This window comes from Microcebus murinus, chromosome 14 (genome assembly GCF_040939455.1).
Source record: "Microcebus murinus isolate Inina chromosome 14, M.murinus_Inina_mat1.0, whole genome shotgun sequence".
Taxonomy (NCBI): Eukaryota; Metazoa; Chordata; class Mammalia; order Primates; family Cheirogaleidae; genus Microcebus; species Microcebus murinus.
This window is the reverse complement of record NC_134117.1, coordinates 78,789,507-78,806,689: the sequence shown is the minus strand read 5'-3', so window position 1 is coordinate 78,806,689 and position 17,183 is coordinate 78,789,507. Positions and strand designations below refer to the sequence as shown.

Below are 17,183 nucleotides of genomic sequence, written 5' to 3'. Positions count from 1 at the left end.
ACTTTAGCCTCTGAGGAGGTGCAGCAGTGGCTGGAAATCACCTGTGCTGGTCTGGGCCTGTGCTCAGGAATCATATTTGCTACTGAGTGTGAGTCTAGGGAGAGGCCTAAGGGCTCCGCAGATGCTGGGCATTCTACAGGAACACGTCGCACCTAAGTGCGCAGTAAGTAGCCACTGTTACTGTTGCTGGCAGTACAACGCCTGATCTTTCTGTCACTGCTTCCCTTTGCCCCACCACTGGGACAGCTCTGCCCCTATCTCCTGCAGTGCCCCTGAGTGGGCTCTGCCCTCCCTTGGGAGTGCCTTCTGCTCCTTCCCGCTGTCCTCCACCTGGGCCGGTCCTGACTGTCCGTCACCAGCAGCCTCTGTGTTCTGAGCAACACCACTCTGGTGGATTCATCCGACGGCCACTCGAAGGGCCCCAGGACTGCTCCTCTGCTGTTCTCACACATCACATCCTCTGGAACTTTGACGTGCCCAGCAAGTCTGTCCTGCCTTTACAGCAGGCTGAGGCTCCTCTGGGTCAGGCCTCCTGGGCGCAGCTCTGCATACATCCTTGAGCACCTAGGAGTGCTCTGCGGGGTGTGCAGTGGCCCTGGAGGCTGCAGCTTAGCCTCATGCTCCTTGTCTTTTCTCAAGATGGTTTGGCATTACTGTGCTGTGGTGATTTTTAGCCAAAGCCTCTGTAGTGTCAACCCTCCCAGGACTTGTGAATTATAGAAATCAAATCATCACATGCAATTGCTATGGGAGAAGCACAATTTAATGAACAAGAGAGGAGGATTTGACTGATCCATTTATTTGAAGGATCCTTGAAGCTCATTGCTCCAAAGCAGTGACATTGACTTCAGCCTTCCTTCGTGGAAGTGAGCATGGATCTACCTGAGTTTCTGTGACACAGCTGCCTCAGGGGTCCCTTCCATCATAGGGGACATTGCTATGAGGACACCTGTTCTGAAAGCATGGTACCTGAGCCAGCAGCAGCAGCAGCAACTGGGAGCTGGTTAGAAATACAAGGTCTCAGCCTGGATCAGAAACAACCCTGGGGTGGGGCCCAGCCTGTGCCAAGTCTCCTGATGTTTCTGATGCACATTCAGGTTTGCACACTGGTTATGACAAAAAAAGGGAAGTCATACATGTCTTTCGAGACATAAAGTATGAATATATTGCCTAGCATGGTATCTGGCACATAGTAAATGCTAAGTAATTGAATAAACAAACATGTTCATTCTCCTGCTCACCCACCTACCCCCGACTCACACAGACAAGACTCCTGGGAGGGATCGGAGGAGCAAGGTTAGGACTACAGGCTGGGTAGAGGACCCAAATCTCAGGGAGTAGAAGGGATAAGGGAATGGAAATCTCAGAAGCATCAGTCTGTCTGTGAAGGATCTTATGCTCCCAGGTTTTGGTAAAGGGAAATAGCCTTGAACTTGAACATGAATACTTTGGTGCAAAAGTCACAGCCAGAGTTGGCAAGCTGATCTGCCCTCCTTGGCAGGTGCTGCCACTAAACTCTCCTTGCAATGTCCTTATTCCACCAGCCAAGCCAAGCTCTTCCTCCCTGGCTGACCCCAAAGTCAGCCTTTCTGGAGTTGTGTCCATTTCTCTTCTTCCGGAACCGCCCCCCAACCCCCAGCCCCAGACATCTATAAGTTCCTCTGACACAGCTGTATCGGTCCTGGCCATGGAAGAAGCATTCGTTATATACTATGGCTTTGATGACATTTTATGAGTGACTTAGACATAAAGAGGTACCTATTGGGACACCTCAAGCAAGACACTCGGTAGTGCCAGGACTCAGTTTCCCCACTTCTCAAGTACAAAGGTTGAATCACAAGCTTCCCAAAGTTTTCTCCTAGCCTTAAAATTTCTAGCCCTCAGCTGTATTGTTGGTATTTGTCACTTGAACTAAGCTATGAGAGGCCCTGCCCTTCTAGAGGACGTACCAGTTCAGGAATGGGGACCAGCTGCAGGCCACCATGCTGCCCCCTCCAGACTGACCCACAGACACCAAGGTGAGTGACCTCAGAAACCCATGCACATCTAGGCTGTGTGCTGGAACCTTCTGGCAATGTGACAATGTAATGTTGATACTTTGATTTTAAGGAGAGAAAAAAGTTATATATACATTTATTTTTAAGCCTCACTTTACTGTAAGGACACTCAGTGCCATTGGGACAGGCCTGATATGCTGGTAGTGGGGTCACTAGCCAGGAAGTTCAGGGGCAGTGCTGGCCACATAGGCCTTGAATCGGGCAGCTTGGGCACCAACCTGACTTTGCCTGTGGTCTTGGTAAGATATCAGTGGACACATTACTGGTGGGCGTGCTGCTTACCCTTCCTGAGCCTGTTTTTCTGCAGCATGAACTGGGCAATAAGTTGTAAGGCTGCTGTGAGGGTAAATGAGATGCCATAACTACATGGTGTTCTATAATTGGAAGGGTCACTGATGACACTAGCTCCTCCCACCACAGGATTGGGACACATGCCATCCCCCTGACCCATTCCATACCCTACAGTCATCAGGGTGTGGTTGGGAAAGATGGCAACTTGAGTGCTGTCCATCCCGGTGCTGGCCGCAGGGCACAGCCCCCAGCCTGTCTCCCCACCATCCCCGGTAAGCCAGGAAAGAAGACTCAGGGGCATTCTAGGTATTTGGGGGATCCAGAAGGTCTCCCAGAAATGGCAAATACCAGAAGAATAAAACTATTATACGATACCCCATCTTGGTCAAAAATGGAAAGGGAGCAGTTTGATGAGAAAAAAATTAGATGGGATCGGGGGAATGAGGAATCTACTACTGGGAAGAAAGAGAGCTGGAATTTTCCCAAGCCCCGGTACTTTTACCCATTTTGCTATTGATTTATATCCTGTCATGTTCCAAAAAGAATTAGCCATGGCAAACTGGGCACTAAATACATGTGCGGGCCGGTCTGAGCCAGCTCAGCGCCTACAGCAGCCACTGGCACCATCTGGTCCCAGGACAGACTCCTGCAGGAGCGAGAGGAGGCCGTGTGTGCCGCAGACATCGCCCTCACCTGGTCTCTGTCAGCAGGCCGGGGCCTGTGCCTGCAGGCCGGGGTCCCCAGAGCAGCTGCTCACATGTCCCAGGATCCCATGGAGCACCCTAGAGACTCTGAGCAGATGCTGATGGTCCCCCAAGTGCCCTCAGGTCCCTCTTACCTCTGGCACTGGGGCAGTTTCTCCAGTTTCAGGGCCGTGGCCTCCAGGCGCAGCCACTGCAGCCTTCCTCAGAGGCTGCCCACGCAGGGGTCAAGGAATGAGGGGTTCACATCTCCCCATTCAGGGGCGGCTGGAAGCCAAGAGGCCCTGAATACCCCGCTCCCTTGCCTGGAGTCCGGACTCTCTCCGAGAGGCACTTTAAGCTCCGGCAGTCCCCGCGGGATCCGGACCAGGCTGAGATGCTGGGCTCTTGGCCGGCGTCTCCTGGGAGCACTGCTCACACATGCCTTGCACAGGACCCTGATCTCCGAGCCAGCCCAACACCTAAGACAGACACTGTGGCTGCTTCTCTCCTTGGACACCGTAGAGCGCCGCTCGTGGCTTTGCAGTCCCCTCTGAGTTAGACTTGGGTCATGTCATCCTCAGGTCCTGCTGATGTGACTGTGATATACCTGCTTCACACTGGACCCAGATTCTCTTTCAGAAATTCTGGTCACCCAGCTCAGGCACTAACTCTACAAGAATAAGGAAGCCATGGGGGTCAGCTATTTGGGGACCTTTCTACATAGGACAAGCAGATGCGGGAGACAGTGTGGATCATCCAGTCCCTCAGGAGAAACCCCTGACTGCTTATATTGAATCTCCTCCTGCTCAAATTACCCCAAGTAAAAGACCTCTGCCTAGGCAGTCATAGACAACCCTTTAAATGCCTCAGAGGCCACCCAATGGATGGATGGCTCCTGAGGCCAGGGAAGTGAGGGAACTCCAGGAGGCCACTGTGCCTGCCTGGGTCCCTGTCCAGTCTCGCTGGACACCAGCCCAGGTTGGGGATTTGCAGGAAAGAATACGTGGGGCAGGGCCCTGGGAAGCACGGGAGCCTCTGGGTTGTTGGAGCCTGAGAAACACACAGAGAATACGGAGCTGGCCAGCAGGAGGGGTCCTCCAAGGACCCTTAAGGTGTCCCCAGAAGCCATCCAGGTGCTATACTTACAGATGGGGAGTGAGCAATTATTTTGGAGTGAGTGACATTCAGTTTTTCAAGATACCACTGTACCTTTAATTTATTAGCTTTTCATAAAAACACATAACGTACACAATCTACAGTATAGAAAGTATAATTTACAAAAATATAAAATCTTGGTTACTTTTTAGTATTCGAACATATTATCATATGTGTTATTTCAATATGCACGTCCAAACACTCACATTTACTCAGCATGATTACTTCTTCTTCGGGGAATCGTGGCAACTGCCTCCTTTTTTGTTGTTATTTTAAAATAAAATATATGTTAAGAAAAAGAACATTGGTTACATGTGCATACTTTATGTATAAAGCTTTTGCAGTGGAGTTTGGAAGAAAATACCCATTTATACCGTTATTCTTCCAGGGTGGCTATGTGGCCCCAAGTGTTTAAACTGAGCACTAAACAGAGGCTCTTCCCATGGGAAAGGGGTGTGGGCCGTGAAATCTGCATAGCCTTCTTCCTCAATTATGACATGATGATCACATCTGGCCAACACTGGGCATGTTCTGTTTTCAGGCCTTGAGGACGGTGGGTATTGTGGGTACGAATGACGGGCAACCTTCAGGCCAGGGCTAATCCCAGATTCCCGAAAGACCCCAGAATGATGCCCCAGTGGGCAGATCTTCCTGGGCCCCAGCAGCAACGCCTGTGGTCTCGAGAGCCCTGTGTCTGCAGCTGCACTCCTAGTCGAGTCCTGGTCCCACAGGGCTCTAAGAACACAGCTCTGCCATGTGGCAGAGGCTTCCTTCCTCCCTGGAGCTGTCTTACCGGCAGGCACAGGTCTCCACGGACATGTTGGGGTACACCTTCAGAACCACATTCCGGTTCTCATCCAGGAAAAGGACCCCAAGGGAATTCATCTTGTCAGGGACACAGCAAGGCTCTGGGATTCCAGGGACAATGCCCACAGCCCTGACAATACTCTGGATGGTGGCATGGTTGGATGGGCGGACAACCTGCAAGGCAAGAAAGGAACAAGGTCACCTCAGCGCTCTGCCCTCACCCACCACCCATGCTGTCCTCCCAGCCCCAGGCCATGCTGCACCAGTGCTGTTCCTTGACCGAGACCACGGAAAAGGCGCCAGCCTAGATTAAAGGGCGAGATCCGGGGCTGGGGACAGGCTTCCTCTGCAATCTGCCACACGCTGAGCCCAGGCTGAGGTCTGCAAGAGCCGCTAAGCCTTCCTGCCCTTCTGGCCTCCATGAGACGTCACATGCCTTACGCAGCACTGGCCACTTGGGGGCGCTTGAGTGCCACACATCCCCAAGGAGCGCGAGAAACGGCAGAAACCGAGCAGAGAAAGCCGAGGGAGGGCCCAGCCAGAGCCGCCTGCAGTCTGAGGAGCCAGGAATTCTTCCCGTGTGATGGTATTCTAGTGACTACCTGAAGGGCCAGTGTGCTGGCTGGGAGCTGACCTTCTCCCGGTGCTACTTTACCTGCATCGGCCCACGCCGTCATCCTGCCAACTTTATGGGGTGGATATTACTTGCATTTTACTGGTGAAGACACTGAAGCTTAAAATGACTAAGCAACTCGACCAAGACCCTCAGTTAGAAAGAGGCTCGGCTCAGAGACCGTGCCCACCTCCAGCGGGAGGGACCGCGTTGGCTCGTCTCCAGCCCGAGTGCCGCGTGCAGCAGTGGAGGAGGGAGCCTGTGTGGCGGGGAGGAGACGCGGGCAGGACGCCTGCACTCGTGGGTCCCGGAAGGTGGGGAGGCAGCCTCGGGGGGCCGGTGAGGTGAGGGGAGGCCGCCAGCCGCCAGCCGCAGAGCCCTGGCACTGCACGGCCCGGCTGGGCGCCCTCCCAGCAGATCGGGTCTCTGTGGGGCACCGCCCTTTCTCGAGACGCCCCCAACACCCCAACAGGTTAAGGCAGCCCCACACCTGGGTCTGGACTTTCCCAGCGGGCTGATTTATACGTTCAAACTGGGTTTATGCCCTGACTTCCTTTCTTGGAGGGAAAGGCGTGACCGGGATTCGGCAGAGCAAGCAGGAGGCAACCGGGCCCTGGGTGCCGAGGGTCGGCATCTCGGGGAGCCAGCCCGCCGCGGTGCAGGCCCCGGGAGAGGGACGGACGCGGCACAGCCCTGCCTGGAGGGAGGGTGAGCATCTGAAAGCCCTGGGCCGCACGACGGGTAAAACGGCCAGCGCCGCGTGCTGTGCAGGCTGCTGTGCACGGAGCGGGTTAGCTGCCGGGGTTCCTGCCCCGAGCGGGAGGGAGGAGCAAGCCCACACGGGGGAGAGCCACCGGGGCTAGCGCCGTGCTGGTCGCAGACACCCAAGCCCTGGGGTCCAGGCCAGGAACGGAAATGACAGCCTTGGTCAGGATGCGGCTTCTGGGACCAGCCCTGTCCACAGGGCAGCACCCATTCGACTTTGCTGAGTGGTCAGGCTGTGGGAATGCGCGTCTAAAGAGGCGGAGACAAAAAGCACAGCCACACCCAACACCTCTGTGGGCTTTATCTGCCCAAGGAGCCACTCGGCCCCTGTGCTCTGCCTGGGATAGATGGGAGGAGTTGTTATCCCATTTTGCAGATGAGGACACGGGGCCCACGTGCCGAGGGACTTGCCAACAGCAGCAGAGCTGGGAGTCCGACAACAGGCAGAGCACGGTGGCACGACTCGTGCGGCCAGGTACACCCTACCTTGGGCATGGGGAACTCGCAGGCGCCCGCGCAGTAGTAGGCGTCGAAGGATTTGGGCGAGATGATCCACTCGTTCCAGCCGATGTCCGCAAAGTCCACCTTCAGGTACCTCCGAGAGCACACCCTTGGCTCGTCCCACTGCTTCCTCCGGGCTTTCTGCATCGTCTTCTTGTCGAAGTGCAGCACCTGCGACGAGGCCAAGAACACATCCTGGCCCTTCCTCCTGCGGTCCTTACGGCCCGGCCGCGGCTTCAGCGCGCGGAAGGGGCTGGGCCACAGCGCGTGCTCGTGGTAGTGCTGCGCGTGGGGCGCGCGCGCCGGCCTCTCGTCCAGCCCCGGCAGCTCGTTGTCCTGGAGCGGCCCGGGGACCTGCGCAGCCCGGCGCACGCGGGGGTCTGCCGAGCTGTTGGGGGCTGCGCGTGTCTCGGGGTCTCCGGCCGCGAAGGGGTCGTATCTCTGCAGCGTCACCGCCACGCTGTTGGGCTCCGAGATGGCCAGGTCGTTGGCGTAGACGAGGATGTAGGGCACGTGGGGCCCGGGACTGGGCACCCCCGCCTCCTGCTCCCCGGAGTCCAGCTGGGCGGAGAGGAGCAGCTCGCCGTCCCGGCGGGCAGCCTTGACGATGGGGGAGATGTCCTTGGCCTGCCACAGGGCGTGCGGCTGCGGCGCCAGGGCCACGGCCCCGCGGAGCAGCCCCTGCGCGGCCGGGTTCCACGACAGGCTGCGGAAGAGCAGGTGCCGGCGCGCGGGCGGCGGCCCGGAGGGCTGCAGGTGGCACGAGACGTTCTTGGCCCGCAGCTTGCACAGCCCCTCCCGTGCTCTGGGCCACCTGGGCGGCTCCCAGTAGAAGTGGAAGGTGGCCGTGAGGATCATTTCCGAGTCCTGCAAGGACGTCAGGTTGAAGAAATACACGGCCTTCTGGTTGACCACTTCTGCGAGGGAAGGACAGACCCCTTAGGTTCTCCCCTGGACGGTCCTTGTGCCCGCAGGGTCTCCTACCCTGCTCAGGAGAGAGGGCAACGCCCCCTGACCGAGCCCTCCAGCCCCCCCCCCCTTTTCTTTCCCTATCCCCTGCAATCCTCTTGTTAAACCAACGAGGGCGCCCCTTGGGATCCTGAATGAACAGCTGAAGAATTGAGGTCATAGAGGTTGGGGACTGCCAATATCTCGCTGCAAAAAATGAAGGGGGAGGGGAAGGGGTAAGAAAAGAAAAAGTAGCAGACAGGGTGGGGGCTCAGGCCTGCTGGACCCTAAAGGCCCTGTCCCCTCCTGCACTCTACAGCCTCCCAGTGAGCCAATGCCACTGACACCTCAGTCAGGGTGATTTGGGTTGGGTCCAAGCCCCATGTCAGGGCAGCCCCTCCTATATTTGCACGGCCCTCTATTTTATGCAGTTAGTTTTTAGATGCAATCATTAAATGCAATTTACGTCAAATGTCACCACTCTTCCAAATGAGGTGAAATGAGCCCACCCTTATCCCTTTTTTTTTACTGCATTCTGAGCACCTTCTAAGGGAAACTGAGGTTCAGAGTACAGCCATTTGGGCATCTTTGCTTCTTGCCCTGATCTTTGTTTTGTCTGAGGGCTTTAAGATTGTTTGACAAAGAAAGAGCAATGTCAGGACTGCACAAGGTCACTGGACAAAATGTCCAAGGTGCAGGTTGCTCTCCAGAGGCCTGAACCACAGTAAGGAACTGGATACCTCAACCCTCACTTCTGTAGCTTGGCTTCTGGCATGAGAATGCTCCAGCCTCTGCTTCCCCAGGGTTGCTGACCACTGTTTCCTTGCTGCCCGGTTCCGCTGGGTGATATCTAAGGGACCTAGGCCAGCACAGCCTCCTCTGCACTGCCAGGAAGCTGCCCCAGCCCTGGCAGCAGCAGGAGCTCTCTCCAAAATTGCCAAGTCCTCTCCAGGCTTAGGAGGGGAGGAGGGCCTTTCCTGGTGTCTCCTGGAATGCTGCACACTAGCAAGAGACCAGAGCCAGTGGGGTTGGCTTCCTCCCTCCCACTGCTGGGAGGTCCCAGGCCCACAGGACTTGTGGGGACAGTAGGCTCTCCAAGGGGCATGGGTTGGGGTCATACCTCTCTGACACTTGTATCCACATGATCAGCTGCAATTTTTTTTAACCCAATCCTTCAATCTAATATTCTTTGTTTCTATTGGGAAGAAGGCATAATTCGATTAGGGATTTTCAAATACTCCTAAGCGACTATGGGAAGGAGGAAGGAACAGAGAGAAGCATGTCTGTGCAGGGCCTGAGAAATAAATGCCAGTTAAGGCTTATGTGATACTCCGAAGACATTACCTTATCTAGTCCTGGCAACAAACCCACCAGTACAGTGTCACAGCCCCTCATATGCCCCACACATAAGAAGCAGCACAGGGTCTTGGTGCACATGTAAACTTGGCTTCCCGAAACACTGTGGCCTTGAATGAATGACCTTGAGTCTCACATTTAAACTAGCACCCCACAGGATTCTGGCCATCAGGGGGGTTTGGGAAGCCCCAGCACTTGACAGCTCACTCAGGTGGCTGTGGTTGTGTATCTGTAGCGTCCAGGGTGACCTGTGGGCAGGGTGAAAGCTCACCAACAATGCAACACTCACACTCCAAGCTAGAAAACGCCCTAGGAACGAAGCTCCCAGGCCCCAGTGGGACCACACCATGCTCTGAGCCTTGCTTTCCTCATCTCCTTCACAGGGACAACAGACTCCATCTCACATGATTGTTTGGAGGATAAATAGCATATGTAAAGTGCCAGGCACAATGGAGTACCATGCTTCCCTGCCACTTGCATCTAAGGAACTGAGGCCAGCAGAGCAAGCTCCTCCTACACCAATTCAGGTACCTTCCATGCACCCATCCAAATCGGAGCTGTGACCCAGCTAACATGGCAGACACATTTTTCTCTTATCTAGTTCCAGTCTTGACTCCTCGCTTGTTCTGCTAACAGATTCTGAGTGGGGGGAACCTTAGAGAACATGCAAAAGGAGGCCTAGCTCACTGTGGCTTGAATGCCTCTGGACAGAGGTGCTCACCCCTCCCGGGGCAGCCTGCTCAGGGAAGACCCTCCCTGCTGGGAACCGTGTAGGTGGAGTTGGGTCACCCCCAAGCCCCCCACACAAGGAGCCAAGACTTCCCTGTCTGGATGTGCCTGCATACACAGTGCAGGGGCCCCAGGCTGTGGCTGAACGAAAGGGCATCAACCTGAAGTCTCTCCATTTAGAAAAGCCCAGGCCACAAAGGAGAAGCTCCTCAGAGAAGTCCCTATTTCCCATGAACTGTGCTGGTGTCTCATGAGGGACCTTTCACCTCTCCTTTCTCCCTCCCTCCCTTCTTCTCTCTTTTTTTCTCCTTCCCCCTTCCTACCACCCTCTTTTCCTTTCTTCCTTCCTTCCCTTTCTCCCTTTTCCCAAGAAACATTTGCAAAAGTCCTACTCTGGGCTAAGTGTTGGGGGCTGACTGGGGTCATGGCAAAGGGGGTGGAAGGTGCCCTGGTGGAGCTCTGCCCAGTGGGGAGGCAGCCTGGCCTGGTGCAGCCTCCTCTCATGGCACAGTTTCACAGAGCACTGTCCAAGTGAGGCCCCAGTATGTGGGGTGCATTCAACCATGGTTCACCCCTGGCTCAGAGCCCTCTACTGCCCCCAGATAAAACTCTACCCCTTGCCAAGGCCCTCCTTGGTCTGGCCCACCCACCTCTCCAACTTCATCTCTCACCCACCCTCCCCCTATGCCTCTGCCCTGTGACACTGGCCTTCATTTCCTTCCCCTATGTGGCTTCTGTCTCAGGGCTCAGCCTCACTGCTCTGTCTGCCTTCACAAGCTCCCCCATCTAGGTACCCCCAGGCCCTACAGCAGCGGGTCGCCTGGCTGTCGCCTGGAGGAGCAGCCCCAGCACTTAGCCCCTGCTGCCTTTGCCCTCACGGCACCTCCTGCCGTGGTGGTGTAGACTGACTTGTTTATGGCTCATCTTCCCCCAGAGCACAAACTCCAAGAGGACAGGGCCACGTTTTGTTCCCTGCTGCACCCCTAGACCCTAGCACAAGCCCTGGCTGACAGCTGGTGCTCAGAGACACACGTTGAGTGATGGGCTCTTGTTTTAAACTTGCCCAAGCAGGGACAGGGGAGGAGTGGGCAGTTCATAGGGGGTTCCTGGCCCTCTGCCTTGGAGCGCATTAACCACATCCTTAAACAGTCCAGAAAGCCTCATTCTTTGGAAAGAAACAACTGGTGATGCAAATCCAACTGCAGACACTGGGTGGCCAGATCATTAGCCACTAACTTCCCCTGGAGCCTTGGGTTTTTCATTTTTAAATAGGAATAATATTGTTTCTCTGAACAGAACTAGTTTACAGTGTTCAGAGCACCGAGCATATGTGCATGGCCCTGCGCTGAGTGTTCTTGGGTCTCTCATTCTGTGGGTGAAGAGCTGGAGATTCAGAGAGGGCGTATAACTTGTTTACATAACACAGCCAGCAAGGGGCAGAGTCAGGTGTGTCTGACCCCAGCCCACACCCCTTGCCCCCATGTGCTCTGGATGTGACCATGGTCTGCCAAAGAGTGAATGGACAAAGATCACACACTGTGCACTGCAACATGCATGTCAAACCCAAGTCATTGTGGGGATGTTTTTGAGTTCTGACTCTCTAAGAAGAAACTGACTTAATTTAGGCAAGTTGATCTCTCTATGGATCTTGGGAATTCTCAGGATCGTGACCAGGACCACTTTGATGGGCACTCAGTGTCCTTCCTAGGGAAGGGGAGGTGGCACTGGGGAGGGGCCTCCTGGCCCAATGGTCTCTCCAGGCTCCCTGCTGGCAAACCCTCAGGCCAAGAGTAGCTCTTCACACAGGTGCAGAATACAAGTCACCTGGAGGTTGGTGCCCTCATCATTGCCCCTGAAACCGCCCTCAGGTTGGCCAGAGTGAGAGTGCTGAGTGAGGGCAGAGTGGAGATGAAGCACCACCAGAAGCCACAGGAAGGAAGAGCATCACTGGCCAGCGATGCTGTGAAGAAGGGCAGGGGACTAGCAGGTACTGAGCATCTGTTTCCTCACAGGCTTCAGGGATGGGGTTTAACTCCTGTTTGCACCTCTTACTAGCTATAGGGCCTTAGGCAAGTCATGCCCCAGTTTCCTCATCTGTAAATTAGGCAGAGTAGTTGTAGGAACCACCAAAAGTTGCTGTGAGATCGGCTCTGCAGAGCCCACCCAGCACGGTGTCTGCACCCAGCAGGAGCTCAGATACCTTGCAGGTGGCCCCAGGAGCTGCAGCCACCCTCAGGACAGCATACCTTTACCCACCCCCCAACTCTTCTCAGTGGGAGGCCTGATACCCTCCAGCAGGAGCCTGAGAACTCCCCTCCCGGAATCCTCCCTTCCCGCCCCTCCTGCTGCTGACCAATCTCGGGGCCTTGGTGGCTCTGCATCCAGTGCGTCCTGCACGGCCACCCTGAACTCAGCGTTCCCACCCACCCCACCCCACCTTCAGGCCTGGCCTCAGCCACACCAGTGGCCCCAGAATTTTGTCACCCCTATGCCACACATGTACCTTGGAAGCAAACCATGTATTAGAGGTGGAGGTTCTTTACCTCGACCTCTCCTGTGGAAAGAGCCTCTGCAGATCAGCAGGAAAAAGACAAGGACCCCAGTGGGAGGAAGCAGTTTCCACAGGAAAACTGCAAGGGGCCAATAGCCATGGGACACAGTTCAGACAATCAGTAATGAAAAAAGGTAATTTCAAATGGGAATGCCTGCACGCTTCCCCTGCATGTTGAAGATATAATCCCATGAGGGTAAAAACATTGTAAATACATATATATCCCTGTCCCCTCTCTCTCCTCTCTCCCTGACAGCTCTATGCTCCCATACTGTACACTGCCCCATCGCCTACTGGCACACTCACGATTCTCATGGCCGGCTCTTGATGGCCTGGATGCCACCTACTTGTCCAGCTCCACCTCCTGCCTCTCCCTCCTCACAGTACTTCCTCATTAAAACCAAACTCCTCGCAGTCCCGGCATACAGCGCGGGGCTTCACTTCCACACCCTGCCAGCACCACCTGCCCTTCCAAGTGGGCTGGGCCGGGTGCTCTGCTAAGGCTCCCTGGCCCCGCCTGCAGACCCCGCCCACCAGGCCCACCACCCTATTCTCCTGCTTACTTCCACCTGCCCTGCCAGCTCTGGAGCTTTTCTGAGAAAGGCCAATACACTATGTGTCTTTGTGTCCTCCAAGCTTATAGCACCTGCCACCAAACCAGGGGCTTAGGAAATATTGGGTAACCAAGGAACTTGACTTTTGGCATTCTTGACAGATGGGTATGTAGTACTACTCTCATTGTAGAGGTGAAGAAAACAAGCTCAGTGTATCACACTGGTAGGTGGTGGAGCTTAGATTTAAACATAGGTCATTCAGTGGGAGTGGGGGGTGGTCCAGCCTTACCCCTTAGGGTCAAGCTCAAAGGTGCTCTCCACGAAGCAGACTTAATAGGGAACAAAGTGCACTTCAGGGAGCAATGAGGGGAGGGAGGAAAGGGGTGCTGGTGTAATTAAAGTAAGAGCTAATAAATTGTTGGCACACGTGCCAGGAATGGTTTGAGCACTTGACATATCACAGTTCCCATTTTAAAAAGTCCTACAAGCAAGGCAGCATTAATAGCCCCGTTTTAGAAGTGAAAAAGATTGAGTCATGGACAAGTTTAGTCCCTTGCCCAGGTCACAGAATTGGGATTTGGACCTTGCCAATCCAGCTCACAGCCACACTTGCCAGCTGAGCTACATTGCTCGGTGGCAGGCGAGTAACACAGCCACTGTGCCAAGGGTGGCAGCGATGCGTGCGTTTGTTGTTTGGAAAGAGGTGCCGCCCCACTGAGGCAGCAGAGACCCACCATCGTGGGGTAGCCTGCTACTGGTATGTTCCAGGACCACAGCTGAGCCTCCCGTATCAGTGGCTTCACCCATGAGCTGAGGTCCCTGCCGAAGCTCACGCCTTCTCACAGAGGGGCCAGTGGTCAGGAAGCAGGCACATCTGAGGGCTGGCAAGGGGCTGGGTATGAAACAGCTTAAATGAATCAAGTGGGGGGATGGAAAACCAATGTGCCTGGGCCTCCACTCTATACCAGGCATGAAACCTACATTATCCCGTTGAATGCTCGCCTCCTTCCTGTACACACAAGGAAACTGAAGCTCAGAGAGGTAAAGTAACTATGCCACTGCACCCAGCCAGCAGCTAGTGACGCTGGGATTCATGCCCAAGTTTGCCTCAGGGTTCCAAAGAAGAAGGATGTGTCAGACAGCTCCAGACTGTACCAGAATTCTGATTTCCCAGATTTGTCTGTTCCACACTCCCCCTCCCAGACATTGGGCTTAGTTCTGATGAAAATGGTGAGGGGTAGGGATGGCAGTGAGAACAACAATGGCCTTGCAGACAAGAGGTGACAACCACTGCCACTGTGAATAACACCTCCCACCTCAGTTTCCTCGTCTGTAAAATGGAAGTGCTGGATTGAGGTCCTGTCTCCAGGCCCTTCTGGGGGCTAACGCCCTGTGCTCCACTATTGTGCTACCCATTCTGCGAAAATGCCCCTCCATGCCCGGCAGCAGCACGTGGGTGGGCTCGAAGGGTGTGTTCTTCCCTTGCTACAGCAGTGACCTTGCTGGCCTTGCTTCCTCAATTGAAAGGATTCAAGTTTGAGTTAATGGGCAAGCAAGGTCAAGTTCAAATCCATATGAGCGCAGAGTACTTAGCACATTGCTTTGTACTCCCAGGAGAATAACATGCACCAACACCTAATCTGGCCAGTACTGGGTTCCAGGTTTACACATATTACCTCATTTCACCTTTCCTGCCACCCTGCAGGGGAGGAACTGGCAAGCCTTGTCCATTTTATAGATGAATGCACTCAAGGCCACATAACTTGAGTGCTTTACAGAAGGTCATATTAATGCCAGATGATTCTTAAGTGGCTTAATTTAATAATGTTGCTCCAGAAATGGACCCCAGGTGGTGAATAAAAGGTACCAGGGGGATGGAGTTAGACTCGATTGGCCTGGAGTCCAGGGACACTGAACCAGGGAGTCTGCTCAGTGGAGGACAAGGGCACGGGCCTCCCTGTGGCAGGTGCTCCCCAGCCCGCAATTATGGGAGGCTAAGCTTCCCACTTCTGGATCTGAGGCCACAGATCTTACCTCAAGTGACACAGCCAGGGAGCAGCAAGTGACATCTGACCCCAGGCTGTCTGGCCCCAAAGTTGGGCTTGTCCCCTCCTCTCAGGAGGGGGGCTGCAGACTGAGGGTTTTCTCCTGATGAATGGCCTAATCCCCCACAGGGCTGCAGGGGACCCCCACCCACATTTTCTGGAACAGCATTCTGCCACCAGGAGTAGTCACTATGACAACCAAGGTCTTCCCACACCCCTGCATCCCCAGCTGCATCTCCTCTCTGTCCGCGCAGGGCCTGCAAAGGCTGCAAAGGCTGATAGGCTAATTGAGGCTGAAGCCTGGAAGGTTCTCTGGACAGGGCAGGGAGGGCCTCCGCTCAACCCCAGCCAGGGATCAGGAAAAGCGGGAAGGCGGGGCAAGGACAGAGAGAGGTGGGGTGCTCTCATTGCCCATACTTCTGGACCCTTCCTCAAAGCCCTGTAGTCTGAACACTTCATGCCCATGCCTGAAAGTCCTCAGCCCCAGGCCTCCCGCGGCCTTCTCAGTCCACTCTGTTCCCTGCTACAGAAACCCTAACTGCCCCCGCTGGAGCTTCATGCTTCCTGCCTGGCTCACTGCCTGGCACTGCCACCAGGGCAGCCTTGTGTCCACCTGACCATACTGTCCTCATCTGCCAAGTGCCATTGCAACTGACCCTATGACACAGGTATTCGCCCAGGCCATGTCCCCTCTCCACCTGTGCGCGAGCCTTTTGTACGGGGTAGTGGGTAGTCTGTGGTCGGCGAGAGTGGGAGCACCCCCGGGGCAGGAACACTGTGCCATGCCGGGCCACTCTGGTGTCCCCACTGGAGCTTCAGGGCCTGGCGTAGAGAGCTCAGGAGATTGTTAGTGAAAGAACGAACGACGGGATGAATAGAAGGAAGAGGGAAAGCAGAGGCCCAGGGTGGGGAGGACGGCCCAGTGAGGAAGGGAGAACAAGAAGACGGGTCCTCCGGGCACCTCTACTTACCCAGCCGGGCCCGGAAGCTGCGGACTGTGTTGCCCCCTCCTGGCCGCGCGCCCCGCCGGCTGTACTTCTCATAGAGTCTGAGCATGTGGACAGCGACCACGTCCTGGGCGACAGGGCCCAGCGTGGCGGCCGAGTCCCCCAGGGGTCTCTGGGGGTGCTTGTCCCCCGGGAGCCCGTGGGCGGCCGCGGACTGTGCGGCCCTGGCAGGGGCTGTGTGGCTGCCCCCCGCGCCCCGGAGCAGCAGCAGAAGCAGCGGCGGCAGCAGCAGCAGCAGTTGAGGCCCCGGTGGTCCCGGGCTGGTCCGAGCGGGGCCACGAGCCATGGCGGGGCGAGGGCGGCGAAGGGCAGGAGCCCAGGAGGAGGGAGAGCGTGGGCGCACCGGAGGCTGCGGGCCGACCCCGCGGTGGGAGGGCGCGCGGGGAGCCTGCGAGCTGGGGCGCGGGGCGCTGGGTACCAGGCTCCGTGCGGGGCGAGGGGCGGAGCGGGGCGGGCAGCAGGGCGCGCGGTCGGGCAGTCCAGGCCGCCGGAGTCCCCGGCCAGCGGTCACGGCCGTCCGGAGCAGCGCAGAGCCGAGCCGAGCCCGAGTCGCCGCGCTGCCTCGGCAGACTCGCGCCGCGAAACTTTGCAGCCCACCGCGCGCCGGCCCGCGGGCTCGAGGGGCGGGGCGGGGCGGGGCGGGGCGGGGCGGGGCGGCGCCCTCGGAGGTACCCGCTGCGCGCCCGACCGCTCCGGGCTGCCGCAGACAGGGCCGTCCCCGGCCGGCTGCGGTGTGCGTGCGCCCGAGTGTGGCGGCGTGCGCGCGCCGGGGTGTGCGCCCGCGAGTGTGGGGGCCGTGGGCGTGGGCGAGCACTCTCTCCGATCCCCTCCCTAGAGTCCGAGCCCCAGCCCCGCGGCTGGCTCCTCGGTGGCGCCACAGCCTGGCTGGGGTGCAAGGGGGCTGGGCGGCGCTTGCAGGGGGCTGCCTGCTGGGTTGCCCTGCAATTGCTTGTGATGGCTCTGTGGTCGCAAGATGACAGCTCCCCAGTGAGGACCTGAGAGGGGATGTGTGTGAGCCCAAGTGCCTGTGAGTCAGTGTGTGTCCAAAATGCAAGCATGCAGGGAACACGGACCTTCCCTGAGCAGGCCGTGAAAAGAAAGCCCTCACCCCAAAGCTCAGT

At 56.4% G+C, this 17,183-nt stretch overlaps 1 protein-coding gene across 1 annotated transcript; it reads right to left on the bottom strand.

Moving 5' to 3' along the window:
* Window positions 1-4,214: 4,214 nt before the first annotated feature.
* LOC142875595 (growth/differentiation factor 10-like) lies at window positions 4,215-16,642 on the bottom strand. The gene is made up of 3 exons (XM_076010330.1): window positions 16,027-16,642; window positions 6,858-7,789; window positions 4,215-5,167 (listed from the first exon to the last, which is right to left on the bottom strand). The coding sequence occupies exons 1-3, from the start codon at window positions 16,346-16,348 to the stop codon at window positions 4,976-4,978; spliced, it is 1,446 nt and encodes a 481-aa protein (XP_075866445.1). The 5' UTR covers window positions 16,349-16,642; the 3' UTR covers window positions 4,215-4,975.
* Between the last annotated feature and the right edge of the window lie 541 nt (window positions 16,643-17,183).

Excerpts from the sequence above, each read along its gene's own strand:
- LOC142875595 (XM_076010330.1), bottom strand. The coding sequence starts at position 16,348 with ATGGCTCGTGGCCCCGCTCGGACCAGCCCGGGACCACCGGGGCCTCAA. Across the intron at positions 7,790-16,026 it reads CAGCTTCCGGGCCCGGCTGG|AAGTGGTCAACCAGAAGGCC; the intron begins GTAAGTAGAGGT and ends CTTCCCTCGCAG. Across the intron at positions 5,168-6,857 it reads GCGAGTTCCCCATGCCCAAG|GTTGTCCGCCCATCCAACCA; the intron begins GTAGGGTGTACC and ends CTTGCCTTGCAG.